Below are 22491 nucleotides of genomic sequence, written 5' to 3'. Positions count from 1 at the left end.
ACTTTAGTTAGCAAGAAGTTCTTCCTCTTCATTTGCGATCACCTCAGCCTGGATTTTATTGTCCATGTCACTATCAGCATTTTGGTCAAAACCATTCAACAAGCTTCCGTGAAGTTTCAAACATTTCCACATCTCCCTGTCTTCTTGTGAGCCCTCCAAACTTTCCCAACCTCTGCCCATTACCCAGTTACAAAGTCACTTCCACATTTTTAGGTATCTTAATAGCAGTGCCCACTCCTGGTGCAAATTTTCTGTATTAGTCCATTCTCACACTGCTATTAAGAACTACCTGAGACTGGGTAATTTATGAAGCAAAGAGGTTTAGTTGGCTCACAGTTCTGCAGGCTAAACAGGAAGTATAACTGGGAGGCATCAGGACACACAATGATGGCAGAAGGTGAAGGGGAAGCAAGAACTTTCTTCACATGGTGGCAGGAGAGAGATAGCAAGTGAGCGGGGAAGTGTCACACTTTTGAAACATCAGATCTCTTGAGAATTTTTTCAGGAGAACAGCAAAGAGGAAGGCCACCCCATGACCCAGTCACCTTATATTAGGCCCTTCCTTCAACATGCAGGGATTACAATTTGACATGAGATTTGAGTGGGAACACAGAGCCAAACCACATCAACCAGCACAACTGAATGTTTTCACCCTTTGACAAACATCACCCAATTTCTTCCTCCTCCCAGTCCCTGGGAACTACTATTCTACTCTGCTTAGGAGAGCTTGAGTATTTTAGATTCTACATATAAATGAGATCACGCAGCATTTGTCTTTCTGTCTCTGGCTTATTCCACTTAGCATAATGTTCTCTATGTGTTGTAGATGTAAGAATTTCCTTGTTTTCAAAGGCTGAATAATATTCACTTTTATGTAGGTGTAAGCCACATTTTGTCTGTTCGTTCATAGATGGATATTGACTTATTTTCCATTTCTAGGCTATTAGGAATAATCTCACAATGAACATATATTTGACACACTTCTCTTATTTTCTCTAGATGTATACTCAGAAGTGGGTATATTCTATGTTCAATTCACTGAGTAATCTTCATGTTGTTTTTCATAATGGCTGTACTAATTTACATTTTGTTCCAAACCATACATGGATACCTTTGTACCACATTTTCAGGTCTTTTTAAGTCTTGAATCCGTTTTTACCTGATTTCTCTGTATTGTGTGAGGTAAGGTCCATTTTTTTTTCTTCTGCATATGGATGCCCAGTTTTCACAACACTTGTTGAAGAGACTGTTTTTTCTCTATTGTGTGTCCTTGGCAATTTGTCAAAGATCAGTTTATTGGGAAGGAATGGGTTGATTTCCAGGTTGTCTACAATGTTCCATTGGATTATATGTCTGTTTAAATGTCAGCATTATATTGTTTTGATTTATATAGATTTGATTTTGAAATTACAGAATATGAGTTAAATTTTGCCCAAAATTACTTTGGCTATTTAAGGGCTTTTGTATTTTTATATAAACTGAAGAACTTTTTAACATTTTTGTAAAAACATGCCATGAAGATTATTTATTTATTTTATTGGCACATAATAGACATACCTGTTTTACGGGAACATGTAATATATTGATACATTTATAAATGTGTAAAGATCAGATCAGGATTGATAAGTCTATCATGTTAAACATGTATATTTTCTTTATGCTAGGCACATTGGAATGACTGTTTTCTAGCTATTTTAATGTATGCATTAGATTATTGTTAACTATAGTCACCTTACTGATCTATCAGACATTTAGGTTTTATTTCTCCTATATAACTATATATCTGAATTCAGTAATCCACCTCTCTTTATCCCCTTCTCTCTTGTATCCACCCAGGCTTCACTCAGTTCATGCAAAACCTGGCAGGTCACAGGCTAAAAACACAAAATGCAGAAGCTTTTAATCAACTGAAAGGGCTGAAGCCTTTTGTCAAAGAATTATTTCAAGACACAGAGAACACAGATAAATGATAAATAAAATATATTCACATCCCCTTAAGGGTAGAAATAGAGGAAAGTTTGCCTAAATGTGTCCAAAGGGCCCTGTGGCTCGATTCTGTCTCGGTCCCAATGTTAGGATTCTCCCAGGATTTTGTGGCTAGCTCGTCACACCTCATCAAGAATCAACCTCTGCTGATTCCTCAAAGTGTTTATTTATCGGATAACCAATTTGTCTATAAATTGTAGAGTTGAAATACAAAAAATATTCATTTGTAATAATATGGCACAAATTAAGCAAAGATGATAACTAGATATTTTTCATTCATTTTTATTTAAAATCAGGGGCTAAGCATTGATATTTGTGAATAACATCTGTGACCCTCTCAGCAGTTTTCTCTTCTGAGGATATGACCTGGGGTGGCAGTTTTCTTAGCTTCAGTGTCACCACTTTTGCAATGAATTCCACCTTCATATTTGCCCAGAATCTGGGATAAAGGAATGCTTCTAAGAGTTCCTTAACTTGTCCATTTTGGTGGGTGTTCCAGAGCATGTGAGATGCTCTTTTGTTCACAAAGCAGCCCAATGCCATGCACTGCCCTCAAATGTGTTTATTTTCTAGTTTGACAAATTGGAAAATTCTAATAAATATAATTCTAATAAATAAATATTTATTATTAGAAATAAATTTATTTATTAGAAATAAAAATTCTAATAGAATAAATATAATCACTTCTGCCATCTGGGCTGATTTTACATCAGATAGAGGACCGTGTTCTAAGGAAAAGCTTACGTTAGTAACATCAATTTTAGTCAAAAACCTAGAGTTTTATTATTGAGCATGATTCATAAAATTATATTAGGTCGAGGTTATCAGCAGGAGTGTCTAATTCCCTTGTATGTCCAGGGTCTTCCCTATTAACATGAAGCATCTGTGAGCACAGTCATAGTTTCCAGCCATGCTTCTCCCTGTCTCACTATCACCACAAACTAACTATGGCCTCACCTGGAACCTGGGTTAATTTCCAAATAAGTTATTTTTTAATCTTTATGCCTCTAGATTATTATGTGAGGCTATTTCAGTAGAAAGTTAAAAATAACATTTGTACTGACTAACAACAGAGAAAATCACAGACAAAATGCAAAGCCTAGACGTGAGAGGCTCCAGGCCTGGACAATGCAACAGTTCATGTATGCAGGCAGTTTCTTTGCCCAGTTCTACACTGACACACCCAGCACGTCAGCTTCATGCCAGATTGGACTCCTATTATGTAGAGACATGGCAATGACATTCTCAAGGGTCACACACACAGATATGAAAATTAGTGGGAACAGGTGAGGAGATGACTCTTCAATTCTCTGAAGGACCGAAAAAGCCTGGACAAACCTGGGTGCTGTGGCTCACACCTGTAGTCCCAGCACTTTGGGAGGCCGAGGTGGGCGGATCACCTGAAGTCGGGAGTTTGACACCAGCCTCACCAACATAGAGAAACCCTGTCTCTACTAAAAATACAAAATTCAGATCACGAGGTCAGGAGATCAAGACCATCCTGGCTGACACGGTGAAACCCCGTCTCTACTAAAAAATACAAGTGGCGGCGCCTGTAGTCCCAGCCACTCGGGAGGCTGAGGCAGGAGAATGGCGGGAACCCGGGGGGCGGAGCTTGCAGTGAGCTGAGATCCGACCACAGCACTCCAGCCCAGGAGACAGAGCGAGACTCCGCCTCAAAAAAAAAAAAAAGAAATACAAAATTATCCGGGCGTTGTGGTGCACATCTGTAATCCCAGCTACTCAGGAGGCTGAGGCAGGAAAACCGCTTGAACCTGGGAGGCGGAGGTTGCAGTGAGCCGAGATCGCACCACTCACTCCAGCCTGGGCGACAGAGTGAAACTCCTGTCAAAAAAAAAAAAAAAAAAAAAAGAGAGAGACATGCAAAGGGCAAATAGATCATAACTAGATAATATCCAGGAAAATGCAAATTCACACTAAGATGGCTTTTCACCCTCATCTCGGCTAGAAAGTCTGTTGTCTGAAGGACAATAAATAAATAAATAAATATCAAAATCTGGCCTGGATGCCTAGAAAGGAAAACTCTTTTTATTTTGAGACGGAGTCTCGCTCTGTCGCCCGGGCTGGGGTGCAGCGGCCGGATCTCAGCTCACTGCAAGCTCCACCTCCCGGGTTCCCGCCATTCTCCTGCCTCAGCCTCCCGAGTAGCTGGGACTACAGGTGCCCACCACCTCGCCCGGCTAGTGTTTTGTATTTTTAGTAGAGACGGGGTTTCACCGTGTTAGCCAGGATGGTCTCGATCTCCTGACCTCGTGATCCGCCCGTCTCGGCCTCCCAAAGTGCTGGGATTACAGGCTTGAGCCACCGCGCCCGGCCTAGAAAGGAAAACTCTTATAGACCACTGGTGGAAATGTGAATTAGTACAGCCATCAAAGGAAGAAGTGGAACTACCATATAATCCAGCAATCCAACTGCTGAACATATACCTATTTAAATAATTAAAAGAAAAAAGTAATATTGGAGAGATACCTGTACACCTATGTTTACTGTAGCCCTAATAACAATAGCTAAGATATGAAATCAACGTATGTGTCCATCAACAGTTGAACGGATAAATAAAACATGATATATTTACACAATGAAATATTATTCAGCCTTAACAATGAAATTCTGCCATTTGAAGCAACATGGATGGAACTGGACACCATTATCTTCAGTAAAACAAGCCAGACACAGACACGTAAATACGGCGTTTCTGTGTTATATGGAATTTTTTAAGAAGTTGGTGTTCCAGAAGTAAATAGTAGAGTAGTGGTCATGAGAGGCTGGGAATGGGGGGAAACTGAGAGATAAGAAGAGGTTTGATAACAAATGCACAATTACAGGTAGACAGGAGGGATGTGCCCTAGTGTCCCACAGCACAGTATGGTGATTACAGCTAACGACATATTGTACGTTTTCTGTTTACAAGTAATCAGAAGAGAGAACTTTGTATGCTACCAACACAAATTAATGTTAGTGTCTGAGCTGACTAATTGACTCATGGTTCTGATTTTGGTCATACCTCAAGGCACACATGTATTGAAATGTCACAATGTACCCCATAAGTATAAACAGTTATTATATGCCCACTTAAAACACTCTTTAATTAAAAATAATTTCATTGGCATACATTACAGATGATTCAACACAGGGACAGGAATAAATACCATTTTTCTTTGAAATAGCGAATTAACTAACAATGTAGTTACATTCATTTGCACCAAACTGTGTATTTGACATGCTAAGTATAGACAGACTTAGGCATAAAATAATATATTTTAATTTTAGACTACTACTTATTACTATAAATGTAAATAATTTTACAACAACTAAGTAGGATGAATACAGTTCAGGAAATGTGCGTGTTGTCTGTGATGTGTGAGCTGTTTCTTGTGTACCACTATGTCCGAGGTGTATGTGTGGTGTGTGTGTCTGTATCTGTTTGTGTTTACTCTGCTTGGGGCTCTCTGTGATTCTAGGATCTGTAGTTCAGTGTCTTTCACAAAATGCGGCAAATTATTAGCCATTATTTTTTCAAATACTTTCTCTGTATTTATAATTTCTCCTTCTCAGATTTAAAATACACATATACTATAATTTTGATATTAATGTTTAGTTTCTTTCTTCACTTTCTTTTCTTTGCATTTACTTTGTGAAATTTCTAGTGACATTTTAAGTGCGTGGTTTCGTTTAAAAGCTGAGCCCGCTCTACAGAGGACTGTGCCCAAAGCTTGCTCAATGTTTCTACGGCATTGCTTCTGATTTCTTATGCATTTCCGTTTGATTCCTCTTAGTATTTTCATATTTCAGTTGCCTGTTTCGTTCTGCATTATGTGCACAGTTGCTCTGAGAGATTCTTGTATATGAATTAGAGCTACTTTACATATATTGTTTAATTAGATCATTATAATATCTGTATCATTTACAAATCTCACGCTGATCATTCATTTATTACAACTTTGGTATTTCTCATTAATGTACATAATAATTGTTGATAGCCACACGTGTTGGGATGGACAGTTGTTACTGGTCTATTATTTCATTTTATGCATTTTCTGCCTGTATTGGATCACACTTTGTCTTTGCCAGGACTTTATTGTGGGAGTGTCTGTGAATCTTCTCAGAGCTATGTTTGACATTTTCTTTTGCAGTGGACGTCCGAGTTGAAGTCTGTTCTTCTGTGTCCACCAGAGACTTCAGATCCTCCAGTGAGACCTTGTTTTTCTTTCCTGCTTGGCTTTGCCGCTTCACCTTGTTCCCTCTTCCAGAGAATCATGTTCAGCTCTCTTACGTGGATTAAAATGTTATTTAAGTGACAATTGTGAAACTGGTGGAAAGCAACAAAATAAAGGGAGATTTTCTGACCTTTCCTGGGTTCATATTGTGACCCTGAGTCTGGGCGTCAGCTTCCCAGGGTTTCTGAACTTCCTCCCGATGAGATGTCCGTCTGTGTGTTCTTGTTCTTTCCCCCGGGTTGGAGTCCACTTGTTTTCCCCAGTTGTTCCCTCCCACAGCTCCAATGTTCTCTTTTGGTGTTATCACCTTCCAGATTTGCTGACTTGAACTGCAGATCAGGGCTCTGATTAAATAAGAAAGAGAGGGGAGGTCGTTCTCAATGGAACTCAGGTGAAGACCCCTTTTCCCATCTCAGTTCCTAAGCGGTGCCCCTAAGATACTGCTTTTGGTGACTTGCCCCTGCAGGCTAATTTCTTAGTTCTCCAATGGGGTGGGTCTGAAGGCTTTTCAGAAGTGTGGGCACTTTTTCCCTCCTAGACAGACACATTGGGACCGAAAGATTTCTCTGACTGTCCCCATTCTGGGGGAAAGGGATTCAATAGGATAGGAAAGCTCTTCAGGATGTGGTCTCTTAGAAATTCACACTATAGCACATTTACCACACTCGACTTCAAGCAATCCAATGTATAAGTGTGTTTTTATCTTGTAGCAGCCTACATTTTATGACATATGCTGCCTCAATTCAACTCATACCCCAGCTTTGTTACTCTCAACAAGTCTCAACTTGTCTCTCCCTAGATTTCACATTTGATGTTTACGTTAAAACTTCAAGTATCTAAAGTATTATGAAAAAAATTTGGCTGGTTGCAGTGGCTCACACCTGTAATCCTAACGCTTTGGGAGGCTGAGGTGAGTTGATCACCTGAGGTCAGGAGTTTGAGACCAGCCTGGCCAACATGGTAAAACCTGTCTCTACTAAAAATACAAAAATATTAGCCTAGCATGGTGGCGGGGACCTGTAATCCCAGCTACTCAGGAGCTGAGAAGGGAGAATCGCTTGAACCCAGGAGGCAGAGTTAGCAAGTGGTGCCATTGCACTCCAGCATGGGTGACAGAGTGAGACTCAGTCTCCAAAAAAAATTGAAAAATTCCAGCTTCTCTGTTTATGTGTTATTGTTGATATTGTTGTTGAAAAAATAAGTAAAATATATTATTCATCTATGTCCATTTCCAAGCTGTGTAGAAGATTTTTTAGTAAGACCCAGAGTAATAAAAGAGTGCAAATATTGTTAAACTGCTTAATAGAAAAACAAATTATGGTAAATGTGTTCACTGGAATTAATTTATCACTTATAATAAATTAATGCCTGAGACACAGAACAACAAGGTAAAATATCTAAGTATTTATGTTGAGTAAAGTAAGTCAAACAAATAAGAATATATACTATGTTATTTCATTTTTATAAATTCTGATAAATAAAAATGCATCTAAAGTAACACAATGAAGATCAGTAGTTGCCTGGGGAAATGGTAGAAGAAGGGAAGGGGAGAGGAGGAGGAATACAGCAGAACATGAGGAAACATTGAGAAGAATTCACTTGTCCACTTTCTTGATAATGATGACAGTCTCATCATATGTATTAATTGTACATTTTACATGTGTGAAGTATATTACCTTTCAATTAAGCATCATAAAATGTATTACAAGCAAACAAATGGAAACTTAGAAAGACAGAAAAAATAAGTTAAATGTCAGAAGTACCTGAAAATTAATGTGTCTGGACCCTAGTTCTCTCCATATTTTCAGGCAAGTGCTGGAGTGCAGCAAAACCACATGTGCTCTTATTATGGAAAGTGGGTTCTGACAAAAACACTAACACATCCAGCTTTGTCCTGGAGTTGGGTAAGGAGCGGTCAGAGCCAGTGACGAGGCGCACAGGGCGAATCCCAGACACGAGCTCCTAGATGTACACAGAGCCCCTTCCATGTGTGGGTTCACTTCCACATCCGTAAATGGAGAAAATACTGACTCCTACATAACATAGCTTACACTAATATTGAAAAATGAAATCGGGTGATCATGGCAAAGTGTTTACCACAGCACAGTTTCATAAGACAGCGTATTTTCCAAATACCGTCATTGTCATAAAACTTCTGCAGGGCACCGTCGTCTTATCTGGGTACCGCCTACTCCTCAAGTGTCCTACCTAGAGCTTGTTATATAGTAGGAGACATGCAAATAGGGCCCTCCCTCTACAGATGAAAACCAACTGAACCCTGACCCTGCAGCTCTGAGAGAAGAGCCTTAGCCCTGGATTCCAAGGCATTTCCACTTGGTGACCAGCCCTGAGCACAGAGGACTCACCATGGAGTTAGGGCTGAGCTGGGTTTTCCTTGTTGCTATTTTAGAAGGTGATTCATGGAAAAGTAGAGAGGTTGATTGTGTGTGGATGTGAGTGAGAGAAACACTGGATCTGTGTGGCAGTTTCTGACCAGGATGTCTCTTTGTTTGCAGGTGTCCAGTGTGACGTGCAGCTGGTGGAGTCTGGGGGAGGCTTGGTCCAGCCTGGAGGGTCCCTGAAACTCTCCTGTGCAGCCTCTGGATTCACCTTCAGTAGTTACGGCATGAGCTGGGTCCGCCAGGCTCCAGGGAAGGGGCTGGAGTGGGTCTCGTATATTAGTGGTACTAGTGGTACTATATACTACGCTGACTCCGTGAAGGGCCGATTCACCATCTCCAGAGACAACTCCAAGAACTCCCTGTATCTGCAAATGAGCAGCCTGAGTGCCGAGGACACGGCCGTGTATTACTGTACGAGAGACACAGTGAGGGGAGGTCAGTGTGAGCCCAGACACAAACCTCCCTGAGCCCAGACACAAACCTCCCTGCAGGGGTCCCCACGACCACCAGGGGGCGCCCGGGACACTGTGCTCGGGGCTGTCTCCAGGGCAGGGGCAGGTGCCTCTAAGGGCTGGCTTCCTGTCATGGTCTGCGGCTGCCTCATTGTCAAATTTCCCCAGGGAACTTCTCCGGATTTACAATTCTGTACTAACAGTTCATGTCTCTAAACGCAAAACTTTTCTTCCTTTTTGTTTCTGTTTTCTTTTCTTTTTTCTTTTTTTTTTTTTTTAACAGTAGGATACATCCTCACCTCCACAGAACCCACAGTGTCACTTTGGGAGCAGAAATAATTATTTCGTGGTCAACAGAATGAAAGTCCTGAGGATGCTCAGGGGAACCTGGGGAGTGTTTCCAGCTAGACTCAGGGCAGAGACCTCCGTGGGAATCTCTGTTTAGAACAGGCTTTGAGTTCTGATAGGAGCCAAGAGAGAGGCTCGCCCAGGATCGGGGTCCTTAAAACCACATGGTTTTCACAGCTATTCCCCCTTGTCTTGTAAAACTGGGCCTGTCTGACTCAGACTGATTCAGTGGACCCTCTTTCTGCTAATCCATCTTCCTTCCCTGTAGACCTGATTCTCACAGTTCCCTTTCTTCTTCTCTTCCCTGAAAACTGAGTATGTGTTTTCTGTAGTCACAATCCCAGGGCTCAGGTCTGCAGGACCTGGGTAGGCTGAGGGGACTTTCTCACTCACCGTTGCCTGGACTCTCCTGCTGTCTTCTGTGAATGGAGAAGTTTGGAAAATGAAGCGGACCTTAGTCATGAAGGGAATAATCCTAGTTTTCTCCAATGGGATACTGATGTAGAGCTGATCTTGTGCTTCTCACACTGTCACAGAGTTTGGACTCTCACCTGTGACTTTGAGGAGTGCTGAGGATGGACACTCCATGGTGCTGTGAGCTCTGGATAATAGTAATTGTAGGGTCTGGCTAGGCAGCCTAAGGTCAATACTGCTGGTCATCGGGAAAGGCAGGCTGGAATTCCTGGGAAGACCTGCATCTGCCATCCACCATGGAGTCCCATCGTCTTCTGTTATGCTCTGACTGAATCAGCCCCACCTCGATTATTTAGAACAGTCTTCGTGACTTAGGAAAGAATAATGGCAGGCTCTACTAACCCCTGTATTTTGCCATGGGAGCAGCACCTCGGTTAGTGTGTGATTTAGTGGATGAGACAGTGGTCTAGTCAAGGTGACACAAAACATTGTTTGTTGCCATTATGATATTTTATTTTCTATTTGGGAATATAATGATGCTCATATTATAAATATTTCACTACATTGTTTGTATCGGAGGCTTTGGAACTAGAACAACTTCATCTTGAATAGGGGCTGGGAAAAATAAGAATGAGACCTGCTGGGCTACATTCCCTGTAAGCTAAGGCGTTCTTAGTCACAGGATGAGATAGGAGGTCTGCACAAGATCCAGGTCATAAAGACCTTACTGATGAAGGTTACAGTAAAGAAGCTGGTCAAAGCCCACCAAAACCAAGATGGTGACAAAAGTGACCTCTGTTTGTCCTCACTGCTCATTTTACGCTAATTATAATAACAAGCTAAAAGACACTCCCCCCAGCGCCATGACAGTTTACAAATGCCATGGCAACATCAGGAAGTTTCTCTAGATGGTCTAAAAAAGGGGAGAAATACTCCGCTTTGGGAACTTCTGGGGGATTCATGAATAATCCGTCCCGTGTTTAACATATAATCAAGAAATAACCATGAAAATGGACAACCAGCAGCCCATGCCACTGCTCTGCCTGTGGAGTAGCCATTCTTTCTTCTTTTACTTTCCTAATAAACTCGCTTTCATTTTACTCTGCGGATTCACCCCGAATTGGGACCCCTTTCAGGTAACATTTGTGTTATTATTGGTTTTCTAAGCAGAAACCTCCAAGATGGAATGAAGTTTCCCTGAATTTTTAGAAGAAGTACATCCACCCCTTTGAGAGAAAATGCAGAGGGAGTGGAATGAAGCTGGGAAGTTGATCGTATAGGAGGGAAGCCTGTCTCTGAGTGAAGGAGAGAGGAAGGGTGAACTGAGTGGAAGGTTCCTATATTTCTGTGCTGTGTGTGCTGTGCAAGGAAGCTGCAAGATATAATTGAGTCTTGTGCAAGTGAGTGCTACCTCTCAGGGGAAATCCATGACTCCCAGAAATGGCTCTGCTTATGAATCATTACGAATGTAATTGCCAATGCTGAAGGTGGGGTCTGGTGAGAGGTATTGGGTCATGAAGGCAGATCCCTCATAAATGACTTTATGCAGCACACTTGGTGACAATTGAGTTTGTGCTAACTGAGTTCAAGTGAAATCTAGTTCTTTAAAATACTTTCCCCATCTCTTCTCTTGTACCTGCTCTAATTATGTAGTGTGTCTGCTGCCCCTTTGCCTTCCTGCATGATTGTAAGCTTTCTGAGGTCCTCACCAAGATGCTGGCACCATGCTTCCTGCACAGCATGACCATTTGGAGTTGGATGGCCTGAAAGTAAGAAGAGACAAACCGGGTTATTAGAACACATGTATCAAAACCAAACAAGGTGGTAAGGACAGCTTGAAAAAAAATTCCAAGGCTGCTGACATGCCCAGATAACTGGGCTGTAGTTAACGCCTGCTGAGATTTGGGCATGGGGCTGGGTTGTTGTTAGCTCCCTTGCACTTATTTTCTCAAAGATACCTCTGGATTAGGGGCACCCTGTTTATTCCCATCACCTGGCATGATTTGCAGGATAGTTGCTCAGAACTAAAATGTTGATACAGATGTTTATATTCCCCATCCCTTTGTTTCTTCTGAGCTGCAGCCGTAGATCATTAGTTGGTTCACAGGAATAGGCAGAGTTAGTCTAAAATGGAGGCACATACTTAAAGCAATTGAAGAGATTAGAATTTAAAGACAAGTGTATGATGTTTTGAAACATAACTTTTCTCTCTCCAGTTCTGATTTTTGTCAGAATGTAATCATTATAGGTCTGAGTTGTTTTCAAAATAAACTTCAGTCTTATGGTTGGCCTGATCATTTGCATAAAGTGCAGAAAAAATAATTAATAACAATTCTGTAGGAAAAGCCCGCAAGCACTAGGAGCTTCACAGTCTAACAGCATGAGCACGTGTGTCGTCGAGCAACTCTCTGAATATTTCCATGTCAGCCTGCTCCTATCTTAAATACCATCCCGTGGTATCCGCCTCAGCTACACTAATATATGGTTCTCTCTGCAGGCTCCTCTCCTCAGATTTCAGAGTTTTTTTTTTTCCTCTATGGTATCAACTCAGATATGTTGAATGTTTTTTCTTTATTTGTAGTTTTTCATGTTTGTTGTTAATGAGATCAGGATAATATCATAGTTTACTCATTTTTTACATTCCCTTGCTGAGGAGCTGCTTTTCTCTATAAAATCCATTAACTGAGAAAACAAATCACCTTTTGTTACTGGTGAACAACTACATAGTTTGGCATATATTTATGTACTGGAATCTAATACAGCTTGAAATCAAGGCATGCCTCAATCATAAAAAAAAAGTGGCTAAATTCTCAAGGAATTGTGCTGAGTGAAAGAAACTAAGGAATTAAGAGTAAATTTTATATGATTCACTTGTAGAAATTTTAGAAGATGCCACTATTAAAAATTAATATGAAGAAGATTTAAATTTTTCTGAGAATATGGTATTGGGAATAATGGGGATGTGAGTTAAATTGGAGAGGAATAAGAAAAGATTTAGGGATTAATTTAATTATTCAAGACTTAATTGAATTGCTGAGTGAATTGTTGCAAACATAGGTCTACATTTTTCAAATCATTCACTATAAATTTGAATTAATTATTTATTTATTATACTAGAATAAAGCAATAACAAAGAAAGAAATGAATAGTTTTGCTAAAATGGAGCAATGAAAAAACTGATATTGACAGAAGCAACATGACTGACTTCTGAAAATACACACACATGAACCGTGGTTCTCTCTGCATGTTTAGGTAAATTACAGAAAGTTGTCATAGCAGATGGGGAATCCTGCAGTCTTCACTAGGCCTGGTCCACGCTGCCCTGGAGTTGTCTCAGGGGAGCCGCTCCTCCGGTAGTTAGAGCACAGGCCCAGACAATAGGATTAAATTTTTTTAGATGTGTAATCTTAGACACACTGCACAACTGCTGTGTTCTCTATGTAAATTATCTTCTGTATAATATAACATTGAAAGCTGCATTGTACATATTGTGTAAATATGTAAACATAAAATCGGATTATGAGAGCTAAACGCTTAGGTACAATCACATAATATAAAATTGTATTTTCCTGAGTGATGGAATTACTACCAGTCTCCCCCAGGTCACTTCATCTGCAATGAGCCCGGCCTCTCCTCAGATGTCCCACCCCAGAGCTTGCTATATGGTGGGGGACACGCAAATAGGGCCCTCCCTCTGCTGATGAAAACCAGCCCAGCCCTGACCCTGCAGCTCTGGGAGAGGAGACCCAGACCTGGGATTTTCAGGTGTTTTCATTTGGTGATCAGGACTGAACACAGAGGACTCACCATGGAGTCTGGGCTGAGCTGGGTTTTCCTTGTTGCTATTTTACAAGGTGATTCATGGAGAACTAGAGAGATTGACTGTGAGTGGACATGAATGAGAGGAACAGTGGATTATGTGTGGCAGTTTCTGACCAGTGTCTCTGTGTTTGCAGGTGTCCAGTGTGAGGATCAGCTGGTGGAGTCTGGAGGAGGCTTGGTCCAGCCTGGGGGGTCCCTGAGACTCTCCTGCGCAGCCTCTGGATTCACCTTCAGTAGCTATGGCATGGGCTGGCTCCGCCAGGCTCCAGGGAAGGGGCTGGAGTGGGTCTCAGCTATTACCAGTGGGTGTAGCACATACTACGCAGACTCCGTGAAGGGCCGATTCACCATCTCCAGAGACAACTCAAAGAATACGCTCTCCCTGCAAATGAACAGCCTGAGAGCCGAGGACACGGCTGTGTATTACTGTGCGAGAGACACAGTGAGGGGAAGTCGGTGTGAGCCCAGACACAAACCTCCCTGAGCCCAGACACAAACCTCCCTGCAGGGACGCGGGGGAAATCAGCGGCAGGGGGCGCTCGGGACCCACCGATCAGAGTCAGCCCCAGAGGCAGGTGCAGATGGAGGCTGATTTCCTGTCAGGATGTGGAACTTCCTCTACTTCTCACAGTTTCCCAAGGGAACCTCTCTAAGTTTAGGATTCTGTGCCTAACAATGTCTTCTCTAAGTATTTGAGAGAGATTAGTTTAATATAAGGAGCTATTCTCACCGGCACAAAATGCAGATTGGTGCTTACAGGGATGCAAAGTCCTCAAACATAGTCACCACCATCAGAATCCTGAGTAAGCTCGGGGCTTCCTAGTGAGTCTTCTCCAGTCAGACCCAGGACAGGGACCTCAGTGAGGTTCCCTGACTAGAACAGTCTTTACGGATCCTGATCACAGATGGTAGAGGCTGGGCCAGGGCCAGTGTCATTTAGAACCTCAAAGGTTTCACGTCTGACCCTTCTCCTGACACTGAAGTAAGCAAATCAGATCAACACTGATCTGGTGCTTCTTTTATTCCTAATTCATTTACTTTCTTTTCTAGTTGTTGTTCTCATTTTTCCATTTGCTTTTCCTGCTTTCTGGAAAAGGAAGATATTTTCCCTGTGGTCAAAATTCCAGGCCTCAAGCCCTTTCCTGGAGCTCAGGTGGGTCTCAGGCTGTGGCTGCCGCAGTCATGCGGGAGAGGCTGGTGGGACTTTCTTTGTTCCTCGTCACTCAGGACCCTCCACTGTGTTGCCTGGAGACTCATCTGGAAATGCAAGTTGCCAGTGGGGACTGAAGGGGACAAGCTTGTTTGGTTACTGCGGGATACGGGTGTGTTTCTGATCCTGTTCTGAAAAATCTTCACACAGTAACGTTCTTCACTAGTGGTGTGAGGAAGAGGATGTGAAAGTTGTCAGAATCAAAATGGAGCCACTTGTGTTATAATCTTTACAGGTGAAGCCGGAGAAGGTCATGAATGGCGGGTTCTCATGAACGTATCCCTGACAACAAGAACTACCATAAAAATACTCTGCACAGCTGGGCACAGTGGCTCATGCCTGTAATCCCAGCACTTTGGGAGGCCAAGGTGGGCAGATCACCTGAAGTCAGGAGTTGGAGACCAGTCTGCTCAAGATGGTGAAACCCCATCTCTACCAAAAAAAAAAAAAAAAAAATTAGCCTGGCGTGGTGGCAAATGCCTGTAGTCCCAGCTACATGGGAGGCTGAGACAGGAGAGTCGCTTGAACCCTGGAGGCGGATGTTGTAGTGAGCTGAGATTGTGCCATTGCGCTCCAGCCTGAGTGATAGAGTGAGACTCAATCTCACACACACACACACAAATCATCTGCACAACTACAACCTTGAACAAAGACTAAGGCTGCCACAACAATAAAAGTATTAATATTGTGGGGATATCTACCCTACCACTCCCTGTCCAACCTTAAACTGATTCCACCCTTGTTATTGATTCTTCTAGCCCAGGATAATTGTCTGAAAACAGCTCAGGTAAACCTCCTCAGTTATCCTTTAAAACCCGTGTCTTCATTTACCTCCTTAAATGTGCCCATGCATATTCCCCTTGCGATGCCCATTTTCAAATAAATATCATTTGATTTTGGAGAGTCTTTCTCTGTCTGAAATTTAGGTGTGACAAGCTGCAGTGGGACATGCCACTTTCCTGTGAGATGTAGGGGATGACGATTTTGGAGGATGACTGGAAACATCCAATATCCTCAGGGCCGGCCAGCAGTAAGTGCAGGCTGGAAGTCTCAGAAACAGCTGAAGCTGCTTAATCACCATGGAGTTTGACCTTCTCCACCTCTGCCCTGATGGAATCAGGGCCAAGCAGATTAGCAATGATAATCTGCCTAACACAGAGTCAACTGATTATGGTTCTAATAACCTCTGCTAAAAAATTCACAACACCACCTGGATTAGTGTTTTGTCAAATCAATACAAAGTATTGTCCAGCCAAGTACACCATAAGACAGACCGTTAGCCATGGAGAAAAACATTTAACCTGAGTTCTAGGTTCTTATACTGTTAAAGGTGTAAAACTGATTATTTTAAAAACAGGCTATTTTTATTTTTGCTATTGAGTTATGGAAGTTTTATTTATATATTGGATATTAACACTTTTTCAGATACGTGGTGTACTATCAAATTCTGTAAGTTGGAATTATTTCGTTGCTTTGCAGAATCTTTTGTAAAATCTGGTCCCACTTACTCAATTCTGCTTTTTTTATATGTGTTTTGAATGCAAAATCCAGAAAAAGATTGCTATTTGTTTTAGGAGTGGGGTTTACAATTATGCTTATTACATTTAAATATTTAATGAATTTAGAGTTAATTTTTGTGTTTATTCTAACTTAAAATTCTTAATTCTTTGCATGTGAAAATCCAGTTTTCATAACATGCTCTTTGGAAGACACTATAATTTAGACGTTATATATCGCTGGTTCTCATGCTGAGAAACAGCTGGCCATCAATATGTGGGTTTATGTCTAAGCTCTCTGCATGCATTTATGCCAATACCATTCTGATTTATTACTCTAAGTGAGCAATAAATTTTGGGGCCTGGAAGTGTAATACTTCAAGCTGTATTCTTGCCTTGTTTCAGATATTAGAACAAAATATTCTAATCTTTCAGAGTAGCTGTGACTTTTTTAAATGGATTTTATTATGTACAAGTTGTTTTGCTGCCTTCCTACTTTGTTCAGAAGTTTTATAATGAAACCCTGAATTTTTTCAAATGTTTTTTCTATGTCTCTTGAAATGTTACTGAAATACTTTTTCTTTACTTTTTAATGTGGTGTACCAAATTGATTGATGGAGGATGTTGAATCATCTGTGCAACTCAGAATAAATTTGAGTGGGTCATGGTGTATGGTCTTCTGTAAAATCTTTAGGACTTAGTTTACTATTTTTGGAGTAGTTAATTTGTGTCTACCAATGATATTGATCTATAATTTTATTTTATTGTGGTGCCTTTGTCTATTACTGGTAATATTAACGGTAATAGTGTAATGGTAGCCTCAGAAATAGTTTGGAAGGTTGACCCTTCACAAATTTTTGAAAGAGTTACAGAAGGGTTAGGATTACTTCTTTAAATGTTAATGCTCGTCTTATGATGTGACATACAACCTACCGTGGACAATGCTCAATGCGTGTTAGAGAAGAGTGTGTATTACGTGGCTCTTGGTTCGAAGGTTCCATAACTGTCTTTTAGGTGAATTTGTTGAATAGTGTTGTTCAAGTTCGGAGGCTTCAGAATTTTCTTTCTGGATTTGCTATACATTGTTGTAAGTGAGGTATTAAGGTCCTCTCTTATTTTTATATTGTTTTCTATTTCTCTGTTTGTATCTCTTAAAGTTTGCTTAAAGCAGTGTATTTGAATTTGTCCACATGTGTGAATAATAATAATTGCCAAGTGAGTTTCATGGCACAGTCATATTATAAGTCATCATATTTTCCCAAATGCTGCCATTGCCACTCAACTCCTCCAGGAGTCTCACATCTGCTCTGGGCTCTGCCCTCTCCTCAGGCATCCCACATCGCAGCTCGCTATGGAGGAGAAGGCAGGAAAACAGGGCCCTCTCTCTCCTGGTGAAAACAAGCCTAGACTTGATCCTGCAGCTCTGAGAGAAGACCCATAGCCCTGGGATGCCCAGGGATTTCCATTTGGTAATCAGGACTGAACACAAAGGACTCAGTATGGGAGAAACATGCGAAATATTTGTTCTCAGACATGAGACACCCACAGAGGGCCCCCTGTGTCCTTCCCTGAGAACTGATCGGCTCGTGCATCTGAAGAAATGACCAAAGACCAGGAGAGAATGACACAGAAGCATTGGAGGGACAGCACCTGGGGCTCTCATGGGGTCAGGAATAGCGTCTGCCCCCAATAGATGGACTAAGGAAAAAGTATCACAATTCACGAGGGTTTTACACAGCACAGAAGAAAGAGTTACCCGATTTGAACTGTTGATCTTGTGAACCCAGGAACTCTGAGACAGATCTCAGTGAATTTAGCAAGTTTCCTTTGCCAGGGTTGAGGACACGCCTGTGACACGGCCTCAGGAAGTCCTGATGACAATGGCCCAGGGTGGTCGGGCACAGCTAGATTTAGCATTTCAGGGAGACATGAGACATCAATGAATATAAGTACGAAGGACATTAGTTCCACCCAGAAAGGCTCAGACAACTCAAAGCAAGTCCTCCCCACTTAGGGCTTCCAGTTCACAGGTAGGTGAGAGACAGAGGGTTGCATTCTTTTGAGTTTCTGATCTATCTCTGTGACCACAGGGACAGCTTTAAATAGACTGGGAGGCAGACTTGCCCTGAGTGGTTCCCAGCTCAGCAGGGCCCAAGGTATTTTCCTTTCACAATCTGGTAACTTCAAACCAAACTTCAAAACCAAAACAAAACGAAACAACAACAAAAAGAATAAGACATGGGTACTTACGAAAACGAGAAAAACATTCAGTCCGCAAGGAAAGTATTGGCAGTGTCCACCTCCACATGGCAACGGAGTAAGCAATGTGACCCACAGAAAGGGGCAGTACGAACCCACAGAGCGACCGAGAATAACACACCTGATGCAAGGGCACTGAACACACCATTGTATTTTGCAGATTCAGAAAGCAACAGAAAAGATTGACGGTGGTAAAAGAGACAGAGCCCTGCTTCCCTCTCCCTTTCCCCTTCCAGATGAATCCTCACAGCCAGGACCCTCAGCCTCATCCTGTGTGCAGCACCAGCTGCCATCCTGTCCAGGCCCACCCCCTGCCCCGCCCTGGGACTGTTACCTCGTTCCCTCCAGGAGTCCAGGTGCCCCCAGGGTGTGGTGCAGGATCCTGCGGGGAGGTCCTTTGTTCTCTGTCAGGGTCTCCCTGGGAGGGAAGCAGCCACCACAGCTGGTTGGGGCCTGGCTTCCCCAAGGACAGGCCTTTCCTTTCCCATTCTCTTTGGATGACTATCCCTGGGCTGGGACATGAGGCCAGCAGAGGCGCCAGTCACCCTTAGGGCCCCCGTCTTGCTGCTGGGGCTCTGGGCACTCCTGGCTCCAGTCTGGTGTTCTCAAGGCCGTCCCTTGTGGCACTACGCATCCTCCGAGGTGGTGATTCCCAGGAAGGAGACGCACCGTGGCAAAGGCCTTCAGTTTCCCGGCTGGCTGTCCTACAGCCTGCGTTTTGGGGGTCAAAGACACGTCGTTCACATGCGGAGAAAACACCTTCTTTGGCCCAGACATCTGCTGGTGACAACTCAGGATGACCAAGGAGCCCTGCAGGTGGATGACCCCTACATCCCTCCAGACTGCTACTACCTCGGCTACCTGGAGGAGGTGCCTCTGTCCATGGTCACCGTCGACACGTGCTATGGGGGCCTCAGAGGCATCATGAAGCTGGACGACCTTGCCTACGAAATCAAACCCCTCCAGGATTCCCGCAGGTTTGAACATGTTGTTTCTCAGATAGTGGCCGAGCCCAACGCAACGGGGCCCACATTTAGAGATGGTGACAATGAGGAGACAGCCCCCCTGTTCTCTGAAGCAAATGACGGCATGAATCCCAGGTTATCTCCGTCGCTGTACAGTTCTCATAGAGGTAATATAAAAGGCCACGTTCAATGTTCCAACTCGTATTATCGTATATATGGCAATATTACAACTTGTTCCAAAGAGCTGGTCCAGATGTTCAGTGTCATTGACAGCATTGTTCAAAATATTGATCTGCGGTACTATATTTATCTTTTGACCATATATAATGTTCGTGACCCAGCTCCTGTGAATCAATATCAAGTTCAGAGTGCGATGTTTACCTATTTTAAAAGAACCTTTTTTGATACTTTTCGTGTTCATTCATCCACACTACTTATTAAAGAAGCGCCACATGAATCTACCTATGAACCACAAAGGTATGGCTTCTGTACACATTTAGGCCTGTTACACATTGGTACTCTAGGCAGACATTATTTATTGGTAGCCGTCATAACAACCCAGACACTGATGAGAAGTATGGGTGTGGAGTATGATGACAACTACTGCACATGTCAGAGAAGGGCCTTCTGCATTATGCAGCGATATCCTGGGATAACAGATGCGTTCAGCAACTGTTCTTATGGACATGCACAAAATTGTTTTGTGAATTCAGCCCGGTGCGTTTTCGAAGCACTTGCTTCAGTGTATAACGAAACCGTGACAACGATTCGCTGTGGAAACCTCGTCGTGGAAGGGAGGGAGGAATGTGACTGTGGCTCCTTCAAGCAGTGTTATGCCAGTCGTTGCTGCCGAAGTGACTGTCGCTTCACACCGGGGAGCATCTGTCATCTAGGAGACTGCTGTACAAACTGCAGCTTCTCCGCACAAGGGACTCTCTGCAGACCTATCCAAAATATATGTGACCTTCCAGAGTACTGTCATGGGACCACCTTTACATGCCCCTCAAACGTTTATTTGCAAGATGGAACCCCGTGCACTGAAGAAGGCTACTGCTATCATGGGAACTGCACTGACCGCAATGTGCTCTGCAAGGCGATCTTTGGTGTCGGTGCTAAGGATGCTCCTGAGGACTGCTATGACATCAATCTTGAAAGTCACCGATTTGGACATTGTACTCGAGAACGAACAGCTCTCAGCTACGAGGCTTGTGTAGGAATAGATAAGTTTTGTGGAAGACTGCAGTGTACCAACGTGACCCATCTTCCCCGGCTGCAGGAACATGTTTCATTCCATCACTCAATAAGAAGAGGGTTTCAGTGTTTTGGATTGGATGAACACCGTGCAACAGGCACAACTGATGTTGGGCGTGTGATAGACGGCACTCCTTGTTTTCGTGGAATGGTCTGTAATAACGCCCAGTGTAATGTGACTATCACTTCACTGAACTATGACTGTTACCCTCAGAAGTGCAGTCACAAAGGGGTCTGCAACAACAGAAGGAACTGCCATTGCCATATAGGCTGGGATCCTCCACGGTGCCTAAGAAGAGGTGTTGGTGGGAGTGTTGACAGTGGGCCACCTCCAAGAAGAACACGTTTGGTCAAACAAAGTCATCAGTCAGTGATATATCTGAGAGTGGTCTTTGGTCGTATTTACACCTTCATAATTGCACTGCTCTTTGGGACGGCCACAAATGTGCGAACTATCAAAACCACCGCCGTTAAGGAAGTAACAGCTACTGACCCAGAATAAGACAAATTCAGCCTCCCAACCCTGGTAAAGATACAGAGAATATAACAGCAAAATCTATGGAACAGGATCAGGGGAAGGGATGGCAAAGCTCAAGTCCACATTTCTTGAAATGATGCTCACTCTGAAATAAATCTTCATAAACACACATTGGTGCCCTCCACATTTTCTTAGACTCCGCTGGGAGCCCAAACTTGGCCAGAGCCTCTGGCCTGGAGAGACCTGAGTGAGCATCTGGCTCTTGACCTGAGGTTGCTGGTCCCAGAAGTAACAGAAGTTGCCACCAGCTCCTTACAGGGCCCATTTATGACATTTCTCCAGAAGTGAGCTCCAGAGCAATGAGCTTCCTCATTCCCCAGGTAATCTGTCCTTCTCTGAGCCTGAAGTCAGTTTAGGATGACCCAGGGCTACTCCCTGTTCCCTGTCTCTTCCTCATGGGGATGCTGTGGGATTTGCAGTGAGAGGGACCTGGGTTTAAATTCCCCACCAAGCAAATCCCCCTACCTGGGGCCGAGCTTCCTGTATGTGGGAAAATGAATTCCTGAGGTTGATTGCTGTATGCAGTGAAATTCAACTAGAAAAACAGGCGGACGTGCGGGGCAAGCTCTCTGGCATTCAGTGTGAGCTGTGTGAGTGGCAGCTGCCCCTCCCTTCCCGCCCCACATTTCCTTGAACTGAAACGGGAAGGGAAGCTGAGTAAGTCATGATGAGGAAGAGAAACCAGGCTTGTAGCAGCACAGGCTGGTCTGGGTCTGGGTGAAAACAGGGCTAGTTGTGTTGCTAAGTTATTGTGAAGGAAAATGAAAGTTAAATGTATAAAGAACTGAATGAAATAACATTTTATTTTAAATTAAAATTCACAATAATATTGACTTTTAAAATGCAGTGTAGATATGTCACAGAGAATGTCAAACGCAAAGCCCACAAACGGAAGAAATCACACTTCCCATACCTTCCACAGAAACCGCTGATATTCTAGAGTAGTACTGAGAACTAGCATTCTTCTGAATACACCTGTGATTCTAGCTGCCCTGCTTCCATAACACTGTTTAGAATTCCCACCCCTTTCTCCAAACACAGCTTGATATCCTTTCTCTCAACCTGCTTAGAAATTTCCTCCATTCAGCCGACATAAAAGATGCGAGCAAT

General features: G+C 42.9%; 1 protein-coding gene and 2 gene segments (V, D, J or C); all 3 read left to right on the top strand.

Moving 5' to 3' along the window:
- Positions 1-8497: 8497 nt before the first annotated feature.
- On the top strand, positions 8498-9108 carry LOC111529198. The segment is given in 2 exon segments: positions 8498-8637; positions 8741-9108. Coding segments are annotated over 2 exon segments (399 nt in total).
- Positions 9109-13568: 4460 nt separating this feature from the next.
- Positions 13569-14146, top strand: LOC111529201. The segment is given in 2 exon segments: positions 13569-13694; positions 13797-14146. Coding segments are annotated over 2 exon segments (396 nt in total).
- Positions 14147-19146: 5000 nt separating this feature from the next.
- Positions 19147-21345, top strand: LOC111529199 (disintegrin and metalloproteinase domain-containing protein 21-like). Its single transcript, XM_023196092.1, has one exon. The coding sequence runs from the start codon at positions 19147-19149 to the stop codon at positions 21343-21345; it is 2199 nt and encodes a 732-aa protein (XP_023051860.1).
- Positions 21346-22491: the final 1146 nt, after the last annotated feature.

The sequence above is a fragment of the Piliocolobus tephrosceles genome, chromosome 6 (genome assembly GCF_002776525.5).
Source record: "Piliocolobus tephrosceles isolate RC106 chromosome 6, ASM277652v3, whole genome shotgun sequence".
In the NCBI taxonomy this organism is placed as follows: Eukaryota; Metazoa; Chordata; class Mammalia; order Primates; family Cercopithecidae; genus Piliocolobus; species Piliocolobus tephrosceles.
The sequence above is the reverse complement of the archived record's forward strand: the minus strand, read 5'-3'. Positions and strand labels throughout refer to the sequence as shown.